Here is a 24,822-nt window from a genome sequence, read left to right on the forward strand (position 1 = left end):
GGCCCCGCGGCGCAGCTTCGGCGCCAGCCCTGCCCGCAGAGGACGCAGCGGCTCGGCCGGGCCCGGGCGGCTCCCCCGGCCCGGCGGCGGCCGGGGGGCAGCTCCGCCCGCCCCCGCGCCGCTTCCCCCGGCAGGGGGGGCCGGCGGGCCGCGGCGGCGCTGGGCGCGGCCTCCCGCCATGGGGCCGCGGGCTGCCCGCAGCCCGCCCGGCGGTGGGGCAGCCCCCTGCGGGGCGCTGCGCCGCCGGCCCCGAGCCCGGCGTGGCTGCCGGGGCGCGCCATGGCGGAGAGGGCCGGGGCGACGCGGGAGCGGGGCGCCCGGTGCCTGACAGGAAGCCCGGCGCTGCGGCGGGCGGGCTCGGCCCTCGCCTGCCCTTCCGCCCCGGGCCGCGCTCCGCCTGCGCCGCCCGCCGGCTCGCGGCGGCCCCTCAGGTGTGCGCGGAGTGGCGGGGCGCGGAGCGGGGCGGCGCTCCCCTCGCCCTCCGGCCTGGCCGCCGCAGCTGCACGGCGGGCCTGTCACGTGGGGCGGCGGAGCGGCGGCGGAGCGGCGGCGGCGCTGCGGTCTGTCCTCCTCCACCTGCCCCGGGGCGGGCAGCGCGGGCCGGCCATGGGGCTGCGGCGGCGGCGGCAGGCGCCCGCGCCACTCCCGGCCCCCCGGCCTGCGGGGGCACCGCAGGCTGGCCGCGCCGCCGGCTCCCGCGGCTCGGCGTAGAGGCCAGGCGGGCGCGGAGCTGCCGTGGTTCCCCCCCGCGCTGAAGGGCAGGCGGCGGCGACCCGCCATGGAGAAGGCGGCGGCGGAGCTCCGGCAGGGCGCGCTGGCGCCGCTCACCGCCATCTGCCTGGGTGAGTGCCGGCCCCGCCGCTGCTGCGCGGCCGGGCATGTCCGGGCACGGCGGGGCGGGGGGCGGCGCGGGCACCTGCGGCGGGGCTGCCGGGCCCCCTCGTCCGCTGCGGGAAGTTACCGGGGCGGGGGAGCGGGACAGGACGACGACGCACCAAACCGGGCCGGCGGATAGGCCCCCCCTCCTCCCTGCCCGTGCCGTCTCCGCTTTCTAACAGGGCGGGGGGCGGCGCGGCCGCGGGTCCCTCAGGGCGCCCTCCCGGGTCGCCGTGCCCGGCCGCTCCCCGGCGGCGGCGGGGCTGAGCGGAGTTCTGCCCGCTCCCTGCGGAAACCAGCGTTTTGTCCTTCGCCTTGAAACGCTACGGTAACCCCGCATAGCGTTTAGGGGGAAAAAAAAAAAAAAAAGTTTAGACATGACCGGTGCCTTCTCCAGACTTTAACTCTTGTGCGGCGCGGTGCGGGCAGCGGCTCCCGGGGCGGTTACGAAACTGCCCGCGGTGCCGCCTTGCCTGCCCGGCGCTCGGTCGCGTTTCTCGCCTGCCTGTCACTTCTCTGAGTGGCAGGGTGGAAAAACATTCCCCCCCCCACCCCCCCACCCTGCCGTTTCTCTGCCATATTCTGCTCTCCTCCCTCCCTTCTGCTTGAAGCAATTGCTCTCCGCTCTGCTTCGCAGCAGGTGTTAAGTTATGGCAACGTGATGAAGCGTATTACTGGTTTCCAGTCTGTCAGCCCTTTCTGTCAGGGAAGATGTTTTTTGTTAGGGAGAAGCGTTGACGCCTGTGACTAGAATGAGCGAGCGAAAGGCCCTGTGTATTTAACAGGGGCACGTAGAAATTGGGAGTTATTAAAGCTGACTGCTCCGTTCCTGCGTGCTGCCGAAAGATTCTGGTGGAGCAGCGTCGTCAGAAGCACTGTGTGCAGCTGAGCGGTGCCGGGGCTGCTCTGAACTCTCCTGACAGTTGTTTGGTAAACTGCTACAGCTCCTCCAAGTAGCATGTACTGAAACCGCAGCTATTTGCTAATAAAGTGGATCAGAGTTCATTTTTAATAATCCCAAATCACAGTGTTCATTACATAAATGATCAGAAATGGGTATCTGGCCAGACTGCTCGTTCTATTTTTGTAAAAGTGTTTTTTTAACATCAGTGCTGCCTAGAAAAATGTAGGAAGTTGAAGTTTAAAAGCTGCTCTGGTTACTTCAAATGTATCTATTTTAATTAACGGAAGTGCAATGTAAAAAGCTATCTAAACTACAAACCAGTTTGAACATCCGTTCTAGCTAGTACAACTTTTTTTTGCCGAGACTTAAAGGGATGTCAGAGATGTGCACAGCATGAGGATAATGTCTGCTGCGCTGTTTATTTAAAGTTAGAGAAGGATACAAGTTTCCACCACATCTCTGAATTTCTTGGGTGTTTTTTTTGTGGCTCAGTCAGACCTTCGTTAAAGCTTTTAACAGAAATAGCATGGTGGTTATTAAAATGACTAATAAGATAATAGAAGATTAAGTAAACTCCAGAGTTTTAAGTGAGAACTCTTCTTGTATTTAGCTGTGGGTAATGCCAGGCTGAAAGTTTAGTAGATTTCTGCTTTCTATGACTTCTAGAATTTCACTGTCTGGCTCTTCTTATCAGTGGGAATGTTTTATTCCTATTCCTTGAACAACTGACAGTAGTGGAAGTTGGGAAACACAGGAGGTGGGAAGCTTGTAAGGTATTCTGCTTCAGTGAACCCATAAGAATATAATGCTGCTGCTTTAACTATTTTTCGATTTTACTTCCTGCTTGTCTGTCCTTTTGATCTCATTTTTGTTTCTTGCTTCTTGCCATTCTTTTCTTTTACTTTTTGTTTTTCTGTAGGCTATAGGAGGTGTTCGGTGTCTGTATCAATTCACTGCCACTGACCATTGCTGTATGTGACCTCATCTGTAAACTGCTGCTCCAAAGAATTGAACTGGGTTTGTTGCAACTGCTTTTTCACGAGGCCATTTTGTTTCTCATTCTTGAGAAATTCTGGAGGCCATAGAAAGTTATCAAATAGGAAGTAATCAAAACAGCGAGGCTGATGTCTCTCCTTCTGGCTGTGGGAAAAGCCTGGTAGCTGTCATTTGGTTCAGAGGTGCCAAGATGTAAATTTCCCTTTTGATCCAAATAACTACTTTCCCAGCTGAAAACCTCACCCTCAGAATTATTTAGCAATCCAAATGAATGGCACGGTAAGTTTCCTACATGGAGTTCAAGCCAACTGAACTGCTTCTGTTTTTTCTGGCTTTCCCATAACTCTGCCCTACAGTTAAGAAAAAGAGTGTCTAGAAAACTTTCTAATATATCTCTAGTCTCTCACCTATTTTTATTTTGACAAGATTTTGGTTTGATAAGAGACAAGGAGACCATCAGGGAATGGCTGTTCTTTCTTTAGGTCCTCTGACACTTTTGAGAGCTGAGTGCTTCAGAAAATGCTGGTTTACAGTGCTCTTGTGTCTTGGTTTGACAGTCTTGAGTGAGACTGAGAGTGAGGAGAACAGATACTGGAAATCGTAAGCTTACTCAGTCACTGGGGAAAGTACCTGATGTGAAACTTAGACTTTATTTTAAAGAACTGTTCTTGACTGCTGACTTAGTGTGAAAGAGTTTGAAAATGAGAGCAAAGAACTTGCAACAGCAGCCAATAGATGTTTTGCATTTGCAGAGGTAAAAGAGCATTTTTGGGGGTTGTCTTTCTTAGGTATCTGCCAGGGCTGATGTGCAAAGCTCCCTATAACTGTCCTTCTGGTAGCAAACTAGGGCTGTCTCCTTAACAGTCCTCAGAAGAAAGTAAAGTGGCTCAGAGTCAGCTAATTCCACTCTGTCACGCCCCTTGTCCTCATGCTACTTATTTCCATTTAAAGGGCACAGGGGCCCCTCATCAGCCATGCGAGGGAACCCCTGCTTGGGAGCTCGTCTTCTGTTATGGCCATCGTGAAGATTTGGGTAGGAAATGGGAAGAAAGATTGTAGAATGGTAGTACAGACCCGAACATTTCCATACAGCCCACTTTCAAACACTCCCTTCAGTTGTGGTGATAATAGTTATGCAGAGTATATTCATGTACTTTCTTTGGAGCAAAACAAAATATTTTAATTTTAATGAAATTACATTTGTGACTTAATCACTGGTTAATTTCTTCTCAGTCTTTATATTACTATGGTTACAGGAATAGTGGTGCTTTAATACAGTGTGAGAAAATGTTGTGTCGCCGTTATTTCTGTGATCCAGGGTTTGTCACAAACGGACGTGCTGCTCTGTCACAGAGCGAGAGTTAACGGAGCTGAGCTGTTTCCTGGTACAGGATGGTAGTGTTGCTCCTAGGTGTGCTTACTGACCTATTGGAGCAAGCTGGTGCCATGAAACAGAGGAAATAATTACATGTCATGTGTTGTTATCATATAACAAATGTTACATTAATTGTGTAATAAAATCAGTGCTGTTAAGGTCCTTTGAACATCGTGTTAATGCTGATTAACACAAATCTGCAGCTCAGGCCTGTTTCTTCTCAAGCCACAGCGTACGTATGCTGACATTTAGATGCACTTCTTCCCTTGTGCGTTACTAAAAGCTCAATCCTGCAGCCCCTCGGAAGGAGCTAGAAGTCCCTGCCCTTGCGGTAGTACCCTGAAGTCCTCTGTGACGGGTGACACCAGGAGCAGTCGTTCTCTCTGGTTTGTGGGGCCTGGCCTCAGCCTGAGGTCTGTAGCAGTCTGTGCGCCTGCCGAAATGGCTGTCTGCATTTAGCTCTTGGGGCTCTGGCTTCAGGAGGGAGAAAGTCCAAGTTGTGGACATCCAGACCTAAGTCAGGAAAGGACTGCTTCAGGCACCTGGCCTGCTGCAGTTCGGTGATAGTTCAGATCCACCACTGACTGAAAACTGACTGGGCTCAAACTGGCAAGCTAAGGGATCATTTTTAGCTTTTCTATTTCCACCCCTTCAGTTCTAGGTATATTTTTCCTCTTGTGCTGGTTTAAGTTATACCAGAAGGTGGTCAGGGCAAGGGTCATTGTTTTGTGATGTGTTTGGACAGTGTCTAAGACAATGGTGGCCCGCACTTGTACATGCTACTCTGAGACATAAATAGTGTTAATTGTCAGCAGCTTCCCAAGTGACTGTTGGGAACAGGGACAGTTTCTCTTCCTCTCTTCTCCTATTGTTCATTTTTTAATGATGTTTTTTACAAATGCTTGCCAACAGATCGACTATAAAAAGATTTAAGACTTAACACATGCAAAATAAAGCCAAAGTGAATGCTTGAGCTGGGATGTTGTAAATTAAGTTTTGGTAACCTTTTAAACCTTTCTAATTCATTTAAATATTTGTCATTTTATTAATAGGCTGTCTTTGTAGATTATAGAATACTGCTAAAATGAGAGCAGTTAGTGAAATATGCTGTAATTCTTAGAGAAGTGCCTTAAAGAATATATGGGGAGTCTGATATGATACTACATGTTAATGCTGACCTCTGGAGCAACGATGACAGGAGAAATTTTTTTTGGCAATAACTACTCTTACCAGATCACTCTAATGGTATATACTGTGAGAGGAGACTTCTGAGAAAGTGAAGAGTATTTGGAGACTAATTTGTAAGTCAGGTGTGTGTTGCAAGCACCGCCTCATCCTGTTTTGATTTTACCAGTGGACCTTTTTGAAAACTTCATTGCCTTTAATTAGTCAAGGTAATCATGTTAGCTTTAGCGGTTTATTTTCAAGGTGACATTTACCTGAGAGGAGCAAACTTTGCTTTATTCAGAGGGGACATATTTAAAGATAATAATCTTATTAGTTGCATTTAAGCAGGTAAAGTAACTAGCTGTGATGATGAATGTTTTAGTATAATTGTTGTTCTGTCTTCCCCAAATAAAAAAAAATGCTGCAGAAGGCAACTTAGAATAGATTGGCAGTTGTTTCTTTTGGTAGCGTATTTGATAGATGCTAAACTGACATTGTGTTGAATTTTTTTATAGCTACAGTGAAGGATAGTAGTTGACTTGCCTGTGTAGATAAGCAAAGTTCTTGTTAGAAGTCTGCGGTGTATTTATATTAACACCCCAGCGAACACCTAGAAATGGTTAACGACTGGCTGACACCCTGTGCCACTGGAACCTGTACCAACATTATTTTTCTGTCTTTACACAGTGAATCTCTTCCTGACTGGGAAAATAGAAAGTGCTGTTACCTCATTAGGTAAGACATACTTTTCTTATTTGCATTTACTGTTCTTTTGAGTCGTTACTGTCTTCCCCATGCCAAGAGATCTTTTAACAAAACAATATGACCTTTGTTTGAGAGAGAGTAACAATGACATTTTAGGAAGTTTAGGACTTCTAAGTCTTCCTGGGGTTATAGACTCCATCAGTGTCACTGTGCTAGGAAAAAACTGTAAGTTTGAGGCTAAGGTCATAGTATGTGCTGATATATTGAGGGGAAAACTCAGTGTTTAGGAAATGTGCCTGGGAATATCAAGCCAGGGACAGTGGCCTATACCCTGGGGAGCTAAAACAAGAATGTTAAAAATGCCTCGTGAATGTCAAAGTGTAAAGTCAACCAGAATTGCAACACTTGGTGTAATTTCCTTCTCTATAGCAGTACTGTGACTTACTGATGTTATGGGAACATTGCAGTCAGGGTCCTCTTAGTGATAAGAGCCCTCTTGTGCCTGTCAATCCATAGTCATGTTGGCAGGCATACTTTATGCCCAAAGAGGTTGCAACCTAAATTAAACAGAAAAAACAAATAAGGGAAACAGGAGGAAACAGAATGGGAAAACACAAAAATAATTCTAAGGCAGTGGGTTGATAAATGTGGGAGCTTGAGCGTTCAAGTCAACATGGGGGTTTGAGAGAAGGTTTAAATCAGTAAAAGGTAGTAATTTTATGATTAGATAACTTCCTTAAATTTAGCTTAGGGGAAGTGTGGATGAACCATATAGGACGTGTGTTGCTTGCAACACAGTATTTATGGTTTTTCATTAGAAGAAAGTCCAGAATGTCATCTATGTCCTAGTCTGTTCTGCCTGTGTGGTTCTTTAGCTTTTCACGGGGTTTGCCATCCGTTTGCTGTATGGTATATGAGTTTACAAAGTGTAACTTGAGTAATTATGCTGGCCTAGACTGGTGATATGCCTCGGTCTGAAGTATATAATGCTTCATCCAGTTGGCTCAGCTGCTTTCTAATGCTGTTCTTTTGCTAGAAAGAGAGAGAGTTGTAACATTTGGCTTTTATTCTTTCAAGTATTCTGAAAACCTCAGAGTACTGTAGCCTTCATGTTTTCTTGTCTTGATATAGTTTTGAGTTACTTTGTCTCCTGACAGCATGACTGGAGCTGGGGAGAAAAATGATCATAAAAGGTCATTGCAATAGTGTGATCCACGTGTAGCTTCTCTTACCTGTGCGTTGGAGGGTAACAGGTTAGGATAGTGCAGTTGTAAGGCAGATGATGTTCCTTAGGAGCCCTGATAAAAGTTGGGAGGAATGCTTGTTGTCCTAAAACACATCCTGACAAAGCAGCTTATTACAGTGTTGATCTCCATGATAAGGTGCAGTGTGGTTTCTTTTCAGAAAGCTAGTAATAGCAGAAATAATGAGTTCTGGAGAATGCAGGTCGAGTCACCATCTTGGCTGTATTGTACAACAACTTTAAGCCAGAAAAGCTGCTGCTGCTGACAGGGAGCAGACCTCCCCCTGAGCCCCCTTTTCCCAGGCTTGCCTTGAGCCAGTTCAGCCTGTTGATCCAGCGGAGTGCGAGCTCAGCTTTTGTCATATCAGTGAGTTGAACCCTTGGGCTGTGCCTTTGCTGGTTCTGATATCAGGGGCAGAAGCAGCCTGCTGGAGACTGGATAAAATGAAAAGGAGTCTTAAGTCCTTTTCTCTCCACAGGCATAAAGGATCTGCATTAAGCAATGTGTGCAAGCCCTCCTTCAGGGAGCATTTGGAGAACTTGGGGAGAGTTTCCTGCTGACGCTGAGATAGCTACTGAGGAAGGGTATATTGCCAAGCATTTGGTTTTCAGAGAAGGTTCCTTGTGGCAGGTGCAAACCATCCTTTATCCTGGAGCAGATGGTTGGGATGTGTCCCTTGGGGCTGGGGCAGACCCTGGGGCATTGCAGAAGAGTGTGAAACTGCAGGATTTATTTTCTACTGGGATTGTCTGAAAATTTATTCCTGCACAGTTTAGTGCCCCCAGCGCTGTCCTCTGGTGGAGCTTGACGTCTGTTCTGTTCTAGTTGCTTTTGCAAAAATAGGAGTAATATTATTCATGTAAAGTTTTGAAGTTTCTAAAACTTCTTGCAAGTATTTGTGGCATATTTAACTGGTAGGGGGAATCTTCTGCTGTTTATGGTAGAAGAAATCCATTTGATTATTACAGAAAGAGCCTCATTAAGATTTATGCCTGCTTGACAGAAACTTTCTGAACTCAAACCTCTTCTGGCATTTGTTTAAAGTTTTTTTTAATCTATGAAAGATTCATTATTGTCTGTCTTAAGAATTTATCCTTTTTAAAAGCACCATCTCAGTAAGATTTTTGGTGGGTTGGTTTGCCAATCCAGGGATTGGTATTCTGTAATGTTTCTTCAGTAATTCTAAATGTGTAAAATGTAAGCCCTTTGGGACTTTTAGTAAATTGGGTTTTCACTTTTCTTCTGGGTTTGTTCAGAAAGGCTGCAGAAAAAGTTACAGGAGAATTGTTGAAAAAATGTTGTCACTGCTCTTCTTGTGTGTTGTTGTTGATGATGAGGCCTTCAGACTCCAGGACTGTACCTTTCTATTTAGAGACTTCCCTTTCCTTTAGATGTTTTGGCAATTTGAAAAGGCTTTTGTTTATTTTCCTTAAGGAATCACACTGTCTTGCTGAAGCCCAACTTAATAACACAATACTTATACATGTATGTGATTCTGCAAACTTCATGGCCAGGAGCTGAGGAGGGAAGTGGTGCCCCTTTATTGTCACCAAAACCCCAACAGTATGAAATTGTGCCCTTGCGTGGTTTTTGTTTTGTTGCCAGCACTGAAGGCTTTGTTTAGTAGAGACTTTTATTTCAAAATTTATATAGGTGAAAGAACAACTGCTAAAAGCAACGCTCAGATACTTCACCTTGTCTACTACACAGCAGTCAGTGCACAAAGAGTAAAGAGGCAGGTGACTGGTTAGGAGGGAGATCTAGTGATATATTGCAAATACCATAGTAATGAGCGTTGGTGGGAACTGAAAGGCATCAGAAGCATAAGGCAATTAAGTGAGGTTTGGGTAAACACAATAGTACTTTTGGGGGGTGGATGGGTGTGTCTCCCCAGTTTGCTCCAATAGGTTTAGGGGACTGTGGACATATCCTTAAAATAGTGTAATTGTGTTTTGGCAATATGAACTCAGATTAGTGGTCCATTCAAATCAGGAGCCTTTGTAAGAGCAAAGCAGTTGTCCTTTTAATTTTGAGTAGGGCAAGTCTGAACTGCTTGTATGTCTGAGGGGTAAAGCCATGGGAAAATATTGAGCAACAATGACCATTGCCAGGTGAACTGCCCAAAATGGCATATAGTGTCAGTGCGGCCCTTACCTTCCTTATGTCCTTAGATTTTCACAGCTACAATTCTGTTAAAACAGGAAATCTTTTTCTTTTGTCCATTCTTCCTTCTGTGACCCACGTTTGTAGCAGATGTGCAGTGTTAATAAGAAAAAGTACTTTTTATTGAGAACCTGAACTGTCATGTTACATCAGATCAACTGCTTACAAATTAGGAAACTATACATCATTGCAAAAGAAAAAATGCTAGCAATGTTACTTCAAAGAAGCTGGCATGCTTCGAATAACAATTGCTCAGAATCTTTGTAAATACTTTCTAAAACTGAGAAACAAGTACTTGGGAGAATAAAAGCTCTGCTTAACTGCACTGATGAATGTGCGGGTGGAAGTGCTCATGCGGAGTCATCAGCGTGTCAATGGGACTTCCTCAGAATGGAAAGTAAAATAAGCTTTGTGTGATTATGATTCTGTTCTCTGTTCTAATGCATATAATATGAATAAGGGATATTAATCCAGAACAGTGCTTGGTACAAGGGGAACAGAAATATTTGCAGAGCTGTTGCTTGGAAGCCTCTGGATAGTTCTGTCGGGTGTATTTGCTCTTTCTGCTTTGTGCATTCTATTTCCTTCCCATTGAGAAGTTTTAGTAATCTGACAGTTAAGAAATGCAGTCTTTCCGGCTCCTTTTATGTGGTTGCTAGCTCTAGCTAGGTCCTCTTATGCTGCTATGATACGTTGATGCAGTGACAAGCGTGTGGAGGAGCACATTTAAAGACCTAAACAAACTGAGAACTGGAGTTGAAAAGTCCTGTGGATCTTACATTTGCTTTTATAATTCTGTAATTGCATCTGCATCTCAGTATTTTGCCAGCATCTAGCGTGGAGCGTCTCTAGTTTTAAAAATGTGATAACAAAAATGTTCTTGTTTTTGGTAACTGCTTTACTGCAAAATATTTGTTTGGAAAATAGATGTTTTAATGTATTTATGTATTCTGTATGGTTTTGTGGCCTTTGAAACTAGTAGGAGTTATATGCACATGTTTCAGTGGAATGCCCTGCTTGGAGAGTAAAAATGATGGCTTTTTAAATGTTTTTGCCCCAGGTAAGTTACCTCAAGCTTTTTATATTCCTGTGGCTCTGACTTCAAAAGTGCTTACTGTGAACAAACAGAATAGCACCAGGCACAGATTTGCTGGTGGGGGGATGCTGGAGCCTGGCCCCAGCCAGGAGCTCGGCAGGCAGCCGTGCCACCTGACTTGATTGCAGTCAGGCACATCTTCACCCCATCCCTCCAGTGCAGCTAAATCTGATCCGGACTGTGAATTGAAAATGATGCATTTATGTGGCTGAATTTCAAGCAGTAGTATAAATCTGAGATTTATAAAATGGTATATTTGGACATGTATGCATATGAGGAAACTTGAGGTATAGGCGACCTTTTTTTTCCTTGCCACCTTTTTAAGCTACAAGAAAGTAAGCTTCTGTCAAAAATTGGAATATTTAGCTGCAGTCCACGAGTCATGCTCTAGATAGTCATTTGTTTTAAAAATAGTTTTAAAAATATTTTTGGAGAATGTTCAGAATAGCTATTGCGTTACACAGAATTTCCCCTCTCATAGTCTGCTGAGAGTACATTTTCCCATCAGAACAGCTTTCCCACTTGTCCTTGGAACATTTCACTTTCATTTTTGAATTGCTTAATTACAAATTATAAGTATTTGATGTAGCCTTAATTGGCCTGCTCTTTTTCATAGGAAGATCTGAAAGTGCTTTGAAAATATTGAGCTTTATTTAGCCCTGTTTGCTCCTTTCCCTGTCTGGAAAATTTCTCCTATCTATGGGAGTTCAGAAGGAATTTAGAGTATTTAGTAATGTTCAATAAAATATTTTAGTCCAGTTTACTTTTTTCTTTTTTTGTTGGTTTTTTTTTTTTTTTTTAACCATTACAAACTCTTCAGGTCTGTCATATGGTTAGGAGAATAAACAACATGTCCAGGAACATGTTACAACAAAATGAGCTTCTAGGTATTTTACATTGAATATGGATCTTCTTCAGTCACTGGGTGAAATACCCTGGCTTTGGGAAACTGGTAAGAAGGAATTCTGTATTACGTCCTCTTGGCAGATCCATGCAGTAATATTGATTGCAGCCTTTGGTAGATTCATACAAGGTTATTGATTGATCCTGCATTGAAATGCAGGTTATGCTTACCTACACTTAGAGTGGGTGTCTTAATTAAAAACCAAGGCAGGGAAGAAAGCAGTAAAAGGATAAAATTGTTGACTCTTGTCTGTCTGCAATCCCCAGGAATTGATGAAAGCTCTTGTAGATAATGTGAATTGTTGATTAGGCAAAGCATTAACAATAATATTTTTTTCCCCCCTTATTAACAGCTCCTTGCAGTGGAAAACTGGAACAGCACACAGAGAGACGGGGAGTCATCTATAGTCCATCTTGGCCATTGAACTATCCTCCAGCTGTAAACTGCAGCTGGTTCATTAAAGGAGATAGTGGAGACATGATAACAATTAGGTATGGTTTGATATTCCATGGAGATAAAGGATTGCTTTACTGAAATGAAACAAAATGCGAGTTCTTATCTGATATACCAGTATGAGGCTGTTTGTCAGAGCTACTGAATGGTTGAAGGAAGCTGAAGTTGATTACACTGAAGCATGATTGCAGGTTGGGCACGTCTCTCATTTTAGAAGTGTTCCACTGTGTCTTGTTTCTGTAGGCTAGTTCTGACATCCATTATTACATATGCAAGTCACTTGTAGTCTCTTAATATCTTTATCTTCACAATACCTGGGAGAGATTTCATCCACCTTTGATAGATGAGGAGGTGGGAAACAGTGATATATTTACTCACATTAAATAGTCCCCCTTCTCTTCATTGCTTATAAATAGGAATAGGTGAAGGCTATAAAACCTGGAACAGCCTCAGTGGGATACATAAAATTCTTAGAGCAAAAATGGCTTTTTCTGTAATGTCTTGAAATGGTGCTGTGTTTAATTAACAGTTGAAGATAATCATGGCTTATTGCTACTTGTTAACCGAAAGACACATGCTTTTTGGCTTAATATTTATTTCTAACAGAATTAAATAATAGAATTTGTGGCACAATTTCCACTCATTCTATAAAAATACTATTCAGAAAAGGCTAGAATGTATTAGGAATGGCTTGTCAAGAATGTTTAGGCTATAATATCAGCATACTGTGAATGTGTTTAATTTCTCTGGGCTAATCATAGTATCCTTCTCAAACCAAGAAATTCTTATTTAAAAAAAAGAAAAAAAAAGCAAACCTGGGAAAGGGGTTTTTGTTTGGTTTTTAGTACTGTTGTATTTGACACCATCTGCTCATTCTTTGCTCAGCTGCTTAAAAGGACTGCAAACCTCTTCAACTGCAGATGCTCAGCAATTAAAAACAAATCTGCCACAGATGGAATAATAGGAGGGCTCCACCATCCATAGGTCAAAATACAAACTACTCATCAAAAGTAAGGAAGTAGATACCTGCCAGCATTTGAGATCCATAAATAGAAACACGCTTTTAAACCCCATTAAATTGTATTGGACTTGGGGAATTTGTTTCAAAGCAGAGATTGTTGGAAACTCTGAGGAAGCATACAAATGAGACACGGGACTTGGCTCTGGAGAATAGTGCTGCAATTTATGCTATGAAAACATCTCGGAGCTCCCGGTTAGAATTAGGGTTCTCTTCTGCAAGTATGACTGTAACAGAGGCTAAAGAAATGAAGGAAAGATGAGTGAACTGGTAATAATGTGTGTATACAGTTTAGATGTGTGCATAGCAATATGATTTGAAAGATTTCTTCTCAATGGGTTTGTTTTCTGTCACTGCCATATCCTGCCCTCCTATGCACATGCAAACAATGGGAGCTATGTGTTTACATCCTAGGGAGTAGTGTTGTGGTGTTACATTTCTGACTATAAATGTACTTGGAATGACTCACTCCAGTGTATAAAATGCAAAATGTTACAGCATCAGAAGGTTTCTTTAGAAGATTGTAGCCCTTGTAATGCCAAGGACGTAAAAGAAGCAGTTGACTTGCCTAGGCTAGCATGATACAGGCAAATTGGGAAAGAGGGTTGAAATACAAATGTTTTTTCCTCTTAACAGTTGGGTATGCTTCTTGTCCTAGCAGCATGCTGATAAGGGTATAAAAGAGTAGCTTTTTAAAATTTTCCTAGGAAAATCAAACATCTGGATTTTGAAAGGTTTAAAAAAACCCCCACCTCTTTTGTGTTATGTTACGCTGAATATATTTCCTTTGATCTTGAATTCTCATTGACAGTAACACAGCAATGTTATATAAGTATCATATTTGAGATACAGCAGGAGTCATCAAGGGATAAAATTGCAATTGAAAGTAGTTTTGATTTCTAAACCATTTGCAGCCAGTGGTCATTTTTTATAAACCTATATTCAGCAGCTTTCAATAGAACAGTGCCCAGATCTACACATGGATATAAGATGCTGCCTCCTGTGGGCATGTCCTTTAGAAGCTTTGTCTTAATATCTACCTTTCACGTGTGTGTATTGATTTTCTTCATATCCTCACATTTCTGTGATTATTGTTTTGCTTTATGGTTTACTGTTTAGAAATCCTTGGGGGAGACTTCACAAGAACAGGACATACATGTTTTTTGTGCTTATACCTCTCTGTTAATTGTGCATGTTTCAATACTTTCTTCCAAGTTTGTGTGCCTGAAGCAATGGTGCTGTTGAGACCTGGGAACAAGTGTGTAGATACTGTTTTCCAGGACTGTGTTGTGTCACTTTAGATTCAGGTAATCAGTCTGTTAGTTATTGTTTTGGAAACTACTTGACTTTTCCTCCCATTTTCTCTATTTTTATACCTATTTTCACAGAGGAATACATAAAAATCCTGTAAGATCAGATAAAGATGTCATATGGAGTGTCTTTGTACCATTCTTTACAGGCTTTATATGTGTATGTTTCCTTATATATGAGAAAAAGATCAAAATTGGTTTTGTTTAGCAGTTGCTGTTACCTGATGGTTGTAATTAACCTGATGTAGGCAGAGTATAAATTGCTTTTTATTATAAGAATTTATGGGACTGAGAGTAAAATGTTCTCTATGTTCAGAATTCAATGTAAGAGTATTGAAAAGTGATCTACTTCGTGATGCACTCAGTAAGTCTCTTATTAATTGAGGTGGGGAGGGAGTGGATCACCTTCATTGGCTTTCACTTCAGTGATTCACGTCATCGGTGTTGAAAAAATATGTTTTCAGGTACCACCTGAGTTTCAATTTGAGTAAAACAGAGGCCTGTTCATGTAAAGGCTTCCTGGTCTGTAATTGTATGAAGAATTAAATGGACTGCTTCATAGTCTATTTACCAAACTTGCAGTGTTTCAGAACTTGACATTAATTGGAGAAAACTCATAATAGCCATTTATTTCACTCAGTTGCATGTGCTCAGCTTTTGAAAACACAGCCCCTGTGTCTCTTGCCTAAGGTTACACAGTGAGCTGGTGCTTGGGAGCTGGGAGTAGAATAGAGCTTTCCTGACTTCCAGGTCCTTGTGCTTCAGCGGTTAAGCAGAAGTTTTTAATGAGCCAATTAAGTCATCAGTTGTTCACAGTCTGCACTTGCTGTGAGAGGTTGGCAAATAAAAGTAACTTTTCTTGCTTAATTGGCTGGTCTGTTTTATTTTGGGACTGTGCTCTACTGATCTACCCGTAATATTTATTCTCCATTTTTTTAATGAGTTTAGAGGGCCAAATTGGACTTTTATTTATTTTATTTATTTACTAATTACTTTCATTCAGATTTTACATCTGCTGGGCCTCTAACAGTTTACCCTTTTTTTTTGTTTGTTTTCCCCATCATCCCATGTTTGTCCTTTTCCAGTTATTAAGAATGCTTCTTTTTTTTTTGCTTTAATCTGTAGTTGCTCGTGCTTAAATTACTAAAAGGGTTGTAGGGAATTCCCTACATTATTTATAGAAGTACTTTTTTTTCGTAGCTGCTACTGCTTCTTTCAGTGCAGATGGCAAAAAGCTTAGCTCTGCTTAGCATTGGTTTTGCAGGTAGCACATTATTTTCATATTTTCAGAGTAAATGAGTATTTATGATAAGCTGGTTTAATGAAGTTCTTTCCAGCAACATAAGAATACTTGACAGTTAATAGGAAAATATCATTGTAGGCTACTGTTGTTTTACTTGAGTAATTTTACAGGCAAGATCTGATACATAGCTGATTCTGTGATTTTCTGTAAGCTCTGGGAATCCTGCTCAGTGTTGGAGGTAACCTTGTTTCGGTATCATACCACTGAAAGAAAAATCAGATGATTTTACCTATTTCTGCAGAATCCTGTAAAAAAAGATCTAGTGCTGCATTTGTCAGTTCCTGTTGAGTTGTTCTGATCCTCAGAGTTTGAATGCTTCCAGTGTTTAATAGACTGTTCTTGTACTTTTGTATAAAATTAGGGGATTTGTATAAAGTTAGGGGATTGAGCAACTGACATCATCTACCTGGACTTGTGCAAAGCATTTGACACTGTCCCACACGACATCCTTGTCTCTAGATTGGAGAGACAGGACTTTGATGGATGGAGCACTCAGTGGATAAGGAATTGGCTGGATGGTCGCACTCAAAGAGCTGTGGTCAGTGGCTCGATGTCCAAGTGGAGAGCAGTGACAAGCGCCGCTCCTCAGGGGTCGGTGCTGGGACCTGTTTAACATCTTTGTAACAACGTGGACAGTGGGATCGAGTGCACCCTCAGCAAGTTCATGGACAACACCAAGCTGTGTGGTGCGGTCGACACACTGGAGGGAAGGGATGTGCCATCCAGAGGGACCTGGACAGGCCTGAGAGGTGGGTGTGTGCAAACCTCATGGGGTTCAACAAGGCCAAGTGCAAGGTCCTGCACATGGGTCGGGGCAATCCCAAGCACAAATCCAGGCTGGGTGAGGAGTGGATTGAGAGCAGCCCTAAGGAGAAGGACATGGGGGTATGAGTGGATGGAAAACTGACTGAGCCAGCAACATGTGCTCGCAGCCCAGAAAGCCAACCGTGTCCTGGGCTGCATCAAGAGAAATGTGGCCAAGCAGGTCGAGGGAGGGGATTCTCCCCCTCTATTCCGCTCTCATCAGACCCCCCCTGCAGTGCTGTGTCCAGCTCTGGGGCCCCCAACAGAAGAAGGACATGGACCTGCTTGAGCAGGTCCAGAGGAGGCCACAAAGATGATGAGGGGGCTGCAGCACCTCCCCTGTGAGGACAGGCTGAGAGAGTTGGGGGTGTTCAGCCTGGAGAAGAGAAGGCTCCAGGGAGACCTTAGAGCGGCCTTCCAGTACTTCGAGGGGGCTACAGGAAAGGTGGGGAGGGACTCTTGGTCAGGGTATGTAGGGATAGGATGAGGGGTAACGGTTTTAAACTGAAAGAGGGTAGATTTAGATTAGATCTAAGGAAGAAATTTTTTACTGTGAGTGTGGTGGGGCACTGGAACAGGTTACCCAGAAAAGCTGTGGCTGCCCCCTCCCTGGCAGTGTTCAAGGCCAGGTTGGACGGGGCTTTGAGCAGCCTGGTCTAGTGGAAGGTGTCCCTGCCCAGGGCAGGGGGATTGGAACTAGATGGTCTTTAAGGTCCTTCCCAAACCAAATCGTTCTATGATTATTTAAAGGAATTACCTGTGGAAGAGTCATTCCAAAAGCTAGGTAACTGGAGTTAGTGCTTCTGAAAAGCATCTTTCAGAAGAAACAAACCCTGCAAAATTTGGTCTAGTAATTTTGATCTTTTACACCAGTCTCTCTTCCTGTATTGTGTTGGAGATCACAGGTAACTGTGGGAACAGCCTAAGGGACAAAGCATTTTAAAGGATGTTCTGTGTGTTAGTGATGGGTTCTGTACTTTGTTAATATTGCAGTTCTTAAGTGCTTGAAATACCAGTGATTGGCTCCTGCAGTATTGTGCCTGAATGTTTCTCCTCTCCCTGCCCTCTGAACTAGGGCTGTCTGCTCTGGTTGTGAAGAGGAAGAAAAGCCTGGAGGAAGGCAGTGTTCTTCCCTTTGTCATTGAGCACTGAGATGCCAGAGCGGAGGAGTGTTGCTTATAAGTGAAGCTTGTGGGTGAAGGAGGGTGTTTGCATCCCAAGGAGCAGCTGCAGTGCGGTGGGGAAGGCTGTAGTTGAGGGATGCAAGGGCTGGAGTTTAGTGCCACGGTGCACTGCTGCTTGCATGGTAGGATGGACCTCTGTGTCTGTATCCCACTCTTTCAGACATGTGCTTTGCTGGAGAGGGTTAGTGACTGAACCAACCCTTCTTTTGCTTTTCCTCCCAAACCCCGTGCTTCCCTCCCCAAGTACTCACTGATGCTCCATGAGATACGGGTGACGTTATCTGTTACCACTGTCTGATTCAGTACAACTTGATTTTGTTTCTTCTTTTAATCACAGAAAATGACGTGGGTTTTGGATACAAAGGGCCTTAGACCTCCCTCAAGAACTGTAACTACAGACTTCATTCAGAACTTTTCCAAAGACTGTAAGATGTTTGTACAGTTCTACAAGCAGTAGGAGCGCAAGACTTTGTCCATTTTTTCCACTGCATACTCTCAATCATTCAACCACTGGGCTAACCCTTTTCACAGAAAAATTTGCATTCCAGTTTGAGAAAGTTCAGTGGAATAAGTAAATGTCCCTGCGCTCTATTTTGTGGGTAGCAGGATTAAATTATTCTTCAGAAGACTGTAACAACAGCAGCGCTAGATCTAATTACAGATGATGAAAGAAGTGAAGTAGCAGAGGTTGAAAACACTATTCAGGACTCTTAGGTAAAATACATTAGTGGGCTATTGAATGTCAGATTAGTATGGCAGAAACTTCTTACACAAAGCCTTGTCGTTCCAAATGCGTTATAAAGTGAAAACTAATTTTATAGATTTATACGTGTGCACATATGTATGCATGTTGTTTTGCATTTCTTTACAAAGGAGTGTTTTTTGTGCTGAAGTTGGTTGATGGCTTCTTCAAATATATCATGCTTTTGGTCTTGAGTAAAAGTCAATTTAAATGGGGCAAAATTTGTTTTCATTGGAGATGATATAACTTGAAAGGATGCTGGAGTGTAGTGACAATGCCTTAACCAAAGCAAATTTGTCTGTTAATTAGTTTGCATGAGATAAAACATAATTGCTTTGACTGCTTTGGCCCTTAGAAGAAGAAATTTTATAACTGCTATGGTGTCTGTATAATACTTTACATCAGAACTAGAACATCTGTATTTCGGAGAAATTGTATTTATTCAGTGGTGTTTGAAACTCCTAGGCACCTGTGATTAAGATACTGTTTTTGAAGAAGAGTTCATTCTTATGTATATTCTGTATTGCCCTTTTTTGGATACCAAGGCATTTGTTTCGGTAGCTTGTGCATCCCTGAGAGGCATGGTGTTTTCAGGGAGGCTGTTAAAGATGATACTTCCTTGCAAGTCTGTTCTGCCTCATTACCCTTGTACTCAGTTTTGTGACTAAAGCTTGTGTTTCTTAGTGGAGAAGTATGGGATTCTGCTCTGCATCAATTTCAGATCCACAACTGACACTCAGGAAAATCAGTTATCCTCTGTATGCCTGTGCTTCCACTTTGGAAGATGGGACTGAAGTTTCTTCCTTTTCCACACCATTTATAATAAACCAAAAAAAGCCCTTTATTAGCAATGTACAATAATATATTCTCAAGGTGCAAGTAGAAGATATTGTTAATTATAAACAAATGCAGGTTTTCCAGAGGTATCGCTATCATCTGCAGAGGAGTTTTTAAACAAGGCATGTATATGTAGCTGACTTTTCTGTACTCTTCCTTTGTGTGAATCTTAAGTGTTAAACCTTCCCCCCCCCCGCCGAAAGAAATGCATTTTAATGCAAGGTGCAGACAGCTTATTATGTAGGCAAATTCTCCCCTGGGTGTGTGCAGCCTGTGTTGTGTAACAACACTGATGGGTGAATTATTTACCTGATAGACAAAAGTAGCTCTTTTCAGCAGAGTGGGGAAAGTGAGTGGCTGTGGGACTAGGCTTGAGTGCTGGGAACTTGGTAGGATAGGAGAACAAATTGTTTAGCTCTTTAAGGTTGGTCCTGGTATATCTAAAATAACTATAAGAGATCAAAAGATTTAGTAAATGATCTTGTTTGTATTGCACGAGGAGAAGTTTTTCTAGTCATCCCCTGCCCCCTCCCTTCCCAGTTCTGAGTTTCCATTTCTTGATTCAGTGACTGTTCCGTTTTCTTAAAAATTTTTGTTGTTGGGCAGATAGATATTTCTAATACTCATCCTAGTCTTTATGACAAGAAAACCTTGCAAACAATCCTCCAAGTAGATGATAGAAGCCCTTGTTGATGTCTGGTGCCAAAATGAGTTACAGAGAGCAAAACCAATGTGGTAGCTTAGTAATGCTGTCTCACGTATCTTGCAACAGACTAGACGTGGGTGCCCATAGTTTCACTGATGCTTTGTATAATTCCCCTTCATGCTGTAGTGCTCATTCGTACACTTTCGTGGTCATTAAAAAGTTATTTGCAGAGCACCGGGGACAGAGATACTCTTTAGTTTACCATTGCATGGCTGAATACTTAAACCTTTTCATTCTGAGTGCACAGTTGTCTAAAACTTCCTTGCAAGATATGCTGGTTTCAGAAGCTTGATGAGATCGCTTGTAGCAAAGAATTAGGTGCTGTGGGAATATTTCTTCCCAGCTGGAAGACACATAGAACATGGTGAGAGAAAAGTTAGAAAAGAGGAAGGACATATTTCTGGTTGGATTGTCCTTGCCTGCACATATGTTGTTGGACATCTCTTGATTTCCATTTTAACCTAACACTTCCAGTGCTCTCTTACTGCTCATTATCTTGATGATAATTTTTTTCTGGTGAGTTATGAAACCTATATATTAGGCAGAACCTACAGGTGTCTGTGTGTAGGGTGGATCTGCTTAAATCAGTTGGCTAGTTTATGTAGTTGCTGTTCTTTCCCTTTCACCTTTAAACGGCAAGATCTGGCAGGCGTTGACAGTCTTTTGTAAATACACAGTGATATCAGAAAATTAACTTTCCATTTATCTTTTTCAAAGAATTCATCTTTTATGTTTGTGAAAAATCCTTTGTGGAAGGAGGACTGTATTTTGTTGCAGCTTTTCAGCCTTTCTGAAACTTTTGTCTAGGTATTTGCATGCACAAACTTCTACCAAGTTAATTTTGTGTAGCTGAGTTATATGAAAGAGGACCAAAATTAATTTCTAAGTGTCGTGAACAATGTGCCCTTTCCTAATGACTGTGCTTCTCTGTGCAATGCTATTGTCATTGCAGATTACTGAATGCAAATGTAATCTGTTTCATCAGACTGAACAAATACACTATATGGTTCCTGAGTTACAGGTTATCTGGTTGTGTTCAGTGTTCTGCAAACAATTGGGGCACCTCTTTGCACTAGGTAAGATACTACTGAATAATCACTGAGCCTGGGTCAGCGGAAGGGCTGGAGGTTTGACTGTAAAAGGTTACAGGCTTGTTTGTGTTTGCATTCCCGGAAACAGAATATTTTAGTTAGACTTTAGGTTCCATTTCCACCCCTTGCAGTCCTCTTCTCTTCTTGCCCTCTCTCTGCATATCCATATCTTGAAGAGTTGTTTTTTGTCTCTTGCATTTATCCCTTTAGGGTTCTTTTTACTGCTCCCTATTGTTTTTTTTCCAAGACAGTAGTCTCCCCTCTCATCCCATAGTTTAATAGCTTTTAAGGTTGAAAAAGACTGTTAAAATTAATCTACCTTCTGTATAATATATTCTGGAATTTTGCTTTTACTCATATCTGTATTTTAAGATGCAGTTTTGTTTAAGGACTCTGAGTAAAAGAATCATCATCCTTTCAGCTTTTGGAGCTACTTGGCATGCTGTTTATGCCTGTGAGATGCATGCTTTTCTGAATTGGGGGAATTTGAGTGCTTTGTTTATATGTACTCAATATACTGTAGGTGTATCGTTATCTTTGAATGTGATCTCTCTATGTCAGCACTACTTGGTGCAGAATGTCAACTGTTACAGTCTGTTTTTTCTTTGTTTGGCTTTGTTTTAGATCTATGTCCTCTTTGTAACATGTGTTTTCTTTTGTTACTAACAGTTTTAAGAACTTCGATTTGGAAGACTCTCAGAAGTGTGCAGTAGACTGGTTGATGATTGGCCCCTCTTCCAAGAGGGAGGAGTACAAAGTGTGTGGATCTTCCATACCTCCGTCTTTCATCTCTGCAAGGGACCATGTTTGGATATATTTTCACTCAGATGCATCAAGCTCAGGACAGGCTCAGGGATTTCGCCTTTCTTATATTAGAGGTAAAACCTTACAGTTTTGTTGCCCTCACTTACGCTCTCTCTGGCAAAACTTTAAGACAGTAGTATTTTTTGTTGACAGGAGTCTTGGGCCAGTCTTGATGACTGTAAGGTGTTAGGATGGTAACACTGACACTGTTTCCGCTTGGCTTCTTAACAGTGTTCCTGAAGTGTACTGGCCTGACTGATTTTCTTGTGACATGCAGGGTAATAGACATTAAAAAGTGACATCAGATGGTTCCAGAAGTTCTGATACTGACGTTTTTCCTCCTTGCCCTCTTTCATAGGAAAGATAGGTCAGGCTGTATGCCAGTCAGATGAATTCCGTTGTGCAAATGGAAAGTGTATTCCCAGTACTTGGAAGTGTAATTCCATGGATGAGTGTGGTGATAACTCGGATGAGAGAAACTGCACTGTCCCTCCAACAGAGCCTCCGTCCAGCATCTGTCCCTCAGGAATGTTCCAGTGCAGTGCAGCCCACTCCACCAAGTGCTTGATGAACGAGCTGAGATGTAATTCAGTTAAGGATTGCAGTGATGGTTCAGATGAAGATAATTGTCCTGATCTTTCCTGTGGCAAAAGGCTGGGTAACTTTTATGGATCTTTTGCTTCCCCAGACTTATTCCGTGCTGATCACAGCAGATCAGACCTTCGTTGCACATGGTACGTGGACACACAAGATAATCGACATGTTCTGTTGCAGCTTGATTTGCAGTTAGGCTACAATGACTACGTAAAGGTGTATGATGGCATTGAAGAGAGAGGTGATAAATTAATGCAAACATTTTCATACCACAACAATAGGCATTCAGTGAGCGTGGAGTCATCAAAGGGCCAGCTCACTGTCTCCTATCATGCCCGCTCCAAGAGCACTGGCCATGGGTTCAATGCAACCTATCAGGTGAAAGGCTATTGCCTTCCTTGGGAACACCCTTGTGGAAGCGATGAGGAGTGTTTCACAGATAAGCAGCATTGTGATGGGTGGTGGCACTGTCCAAATGGTAAGGACGAGGAGAACTGTCCTGCTTGCCAGAAGAACGAATACCCATGTGAAGGAAACAGTGGGCTTTGTTACTCAATACTTGACCGCTGTAATAACCAAAAGAACTGCCCAGATGGCTCGGATGAAAAAAACTGCTTTACTTGCCAGCCAGGAAACTTCCATTGTGGTACAAATCTGTGCATCTTTGAGACTTGGCGCTGCGACGGCCAAGAAGACTGCCAGGATGGAAGTGATGAACATAACTGCCTGGTGATCGTTCCCAGGAAGGTCATCACAGCTGCACTGATCGGGAGTCTCGTGTGTGGCTTGCTGCTGGTGATAGCACTGGGTTGTGCATTTAAATTATATTCTCTGAGGACCAGGGAATACAGGTAAGCATCTTGCTTTTATGATGCTCTAATAGATGTGGTGGTTTTCTTCTTTTTGTTTAATGGAGAAAAAAAGTCCATTGTTAACCAGAGAATTTGCAAAATACTGTGAAATCAGTCCAAGGAATTTGATGACAATTAAATAGCAGTCAGTGCATTAGGTTTAGAGAAGAGTGTTTAAGATTTTGGAAACAGTGAGGGGAATGTCAGCTCTTCTGTGATATATGGGAAATATACATTTATTGTTCAGCCCGGCAGAACCTGTATCTAACTTAAATCAAAACTGTTTCAGCAGTTTCCTCTCCCACCTCCTCCTCCTGCAACAAACCCCTTGCACTACCAAAAACGGAATGCTGAACTGTTATCTTGAAGTCTTTGCTGAATCTGAACTGAATAACTCTCCCCCACCCTCCCCAAATACTGTCCTTCTCAGTTCTGCTAAAAGTGATGTCCTGCAGTGGTGGGGCCTGTTCTGAGCAGGAGTTTTTTACCTCCACTGTTCCCATCGGTATGAGCTCTGCCCCTTTACCCTGGTCCTATATGCCTTGCTGTAGGGATAGTGTGTGTGTGTTTCTGTGTTTGTGCAAGTGTGGCTCTGCCCTTTGGGAGAGAGTCATAAGGGACTTTCTGAAGCCTGTCTCTTGTCATGTGCACCAGCTTTGTGCCGTGCTGCTGACACTGTTTGTGTTTTCAGCACAGTGTGCTTTACATTCTCTCCTGATCAAATCTGCATGATTAAGGAGCTGGAAACCAGCTGCCATGCTATGTTGGGAACTTCGGTGCCTTGCTTCTGGCAGGACAGCCAAAGATCTCTGCAGCTGCAAGCTGCCCCTGTTGTGTGATTGTTTCCAGTTCTTAATGTTGTATTTTCCAAAAATAACCTTGCTGACAAGTTACTGCTGTTACTGGCGTAAGCTGGCCTATTGAAAAAATTCAGTTGCTGCAGAGTCCAACCTGGGACTACACTAAAGAGTTTGCTGATTTGATTCACTGATGCATACCCTGTACTCTTATTCCTTTTGTTTATTTTAGCATCGTGAGCCTAGCTGAAGGTTTGTGGTTTTGTTGCTAGCGTGAAGCCCTCTGCAGTGCTTTTATACATTAATGTGAGGGAGGCAGGACAAACTGACTGTTATTTCTCTTGCATGTTTTCCCTCTGGTTCTATTTCCAGAGCATTTGAGACCCAGATGACGCGACTGGAGGCAGAGTTTGTGCGGCGGGAAGCTCCACCTTCCTATGGGCAGCTGATTGCACAAGGACTTATCCCCCCAGTTGAAGACTTCCCTGTGTACAATGCTTCACAAGTATGGAGACACGAATGCCAAGGAACCTATCAGCAGCCAAACTACTATAAATTAGATAGAATGAATCTGGAACTGTATTCTTTTGGTAGCTGTGCTAATTATATGGCAGTCATATCAAAATGTGTATGTTTTACTTGGAGCTGAAGAACCACAGTTATGCATCTTTGTGCTGTGGGTAGTTTTGAACACATTAAATGTATTTGCTAGGGAACAGCAGCGAGACAAGCACATGCTGTTTTGCTGTACATCAAGATAGAATGGACAGGGACGGAGAGAAAGGTCAGAAAGTAAATAGGAAAAAGGCTTTTCAAGCTGAAACTGTAGTAAGGTGTCTCACAGTATTTTTTGGAAATTCTGTGATTATTTTTCATTTACAAATACATTACACTGGGA

At 43.0% G+C, this 24,822-nt stretch overlaps 1 protein-coding gene across 6 annotated transcripts in view; it reads left to right on the plus strand.

Moving 5' to 3' along the window:
- Positions 1-389: 389 nt before the first annotated feature.
- LRP3 (LDL receptor related protein 3) overlaps positions 390-24,822 on the plus strand; it is a 29,334-nt gene continuing 4,901 nt past the window's right edge. The window contains exons 1-6 of one of the 6 annotated variants that reach the window (XM_074882065.1): positions 390-842; positions 6,006-6,053; positions 11,783-11,921; positions 21,548-21,756; positions 22,041-23,127; positions 24,297-24,429. In XM_074882065.1, coding sequence (XP_074738166.1) covers positions 779-842; positions 6,006-6,053; positions 11,783-11,921; positions 21,548-21,756; positions 22,041-23,127; positions 24,297-24,429 — 1,680 coding nt within the window. In that variant the 5' untranslated portion in view covers positions 390-778. Of the gene's footprint in view, positions 843-2,818; positions 3,056-6,005; positions 6,054-11,075; positions 11,479-11,782; positions 11,922-17,959; positions 18,217-21,547; positions 21,757-22,040; positions 23,128-24,296; positions 24,430-24,822 lie in introns of those variants that run through there. The other 5 variants (XM_074882066.1, XM_074882064.1, XM_074882063.1 and 2 more) reach the window with 5 other exon arrangements.

Source organism: Strix uralensis, chromosome 12, assembly GCF_047716275.1.
Source record: "Strix uralensis isolate ZFMK-TIS-50842 chromosome 12, bStrUra1, whole genome shotgun sequence".
Classification (NCBI taxonomy): domain Eukaryota; kingdom Metazoa; phylum Chordata; class Aves; order Strigiformes; family Strigidae; genus Strix; species Strix uralensis.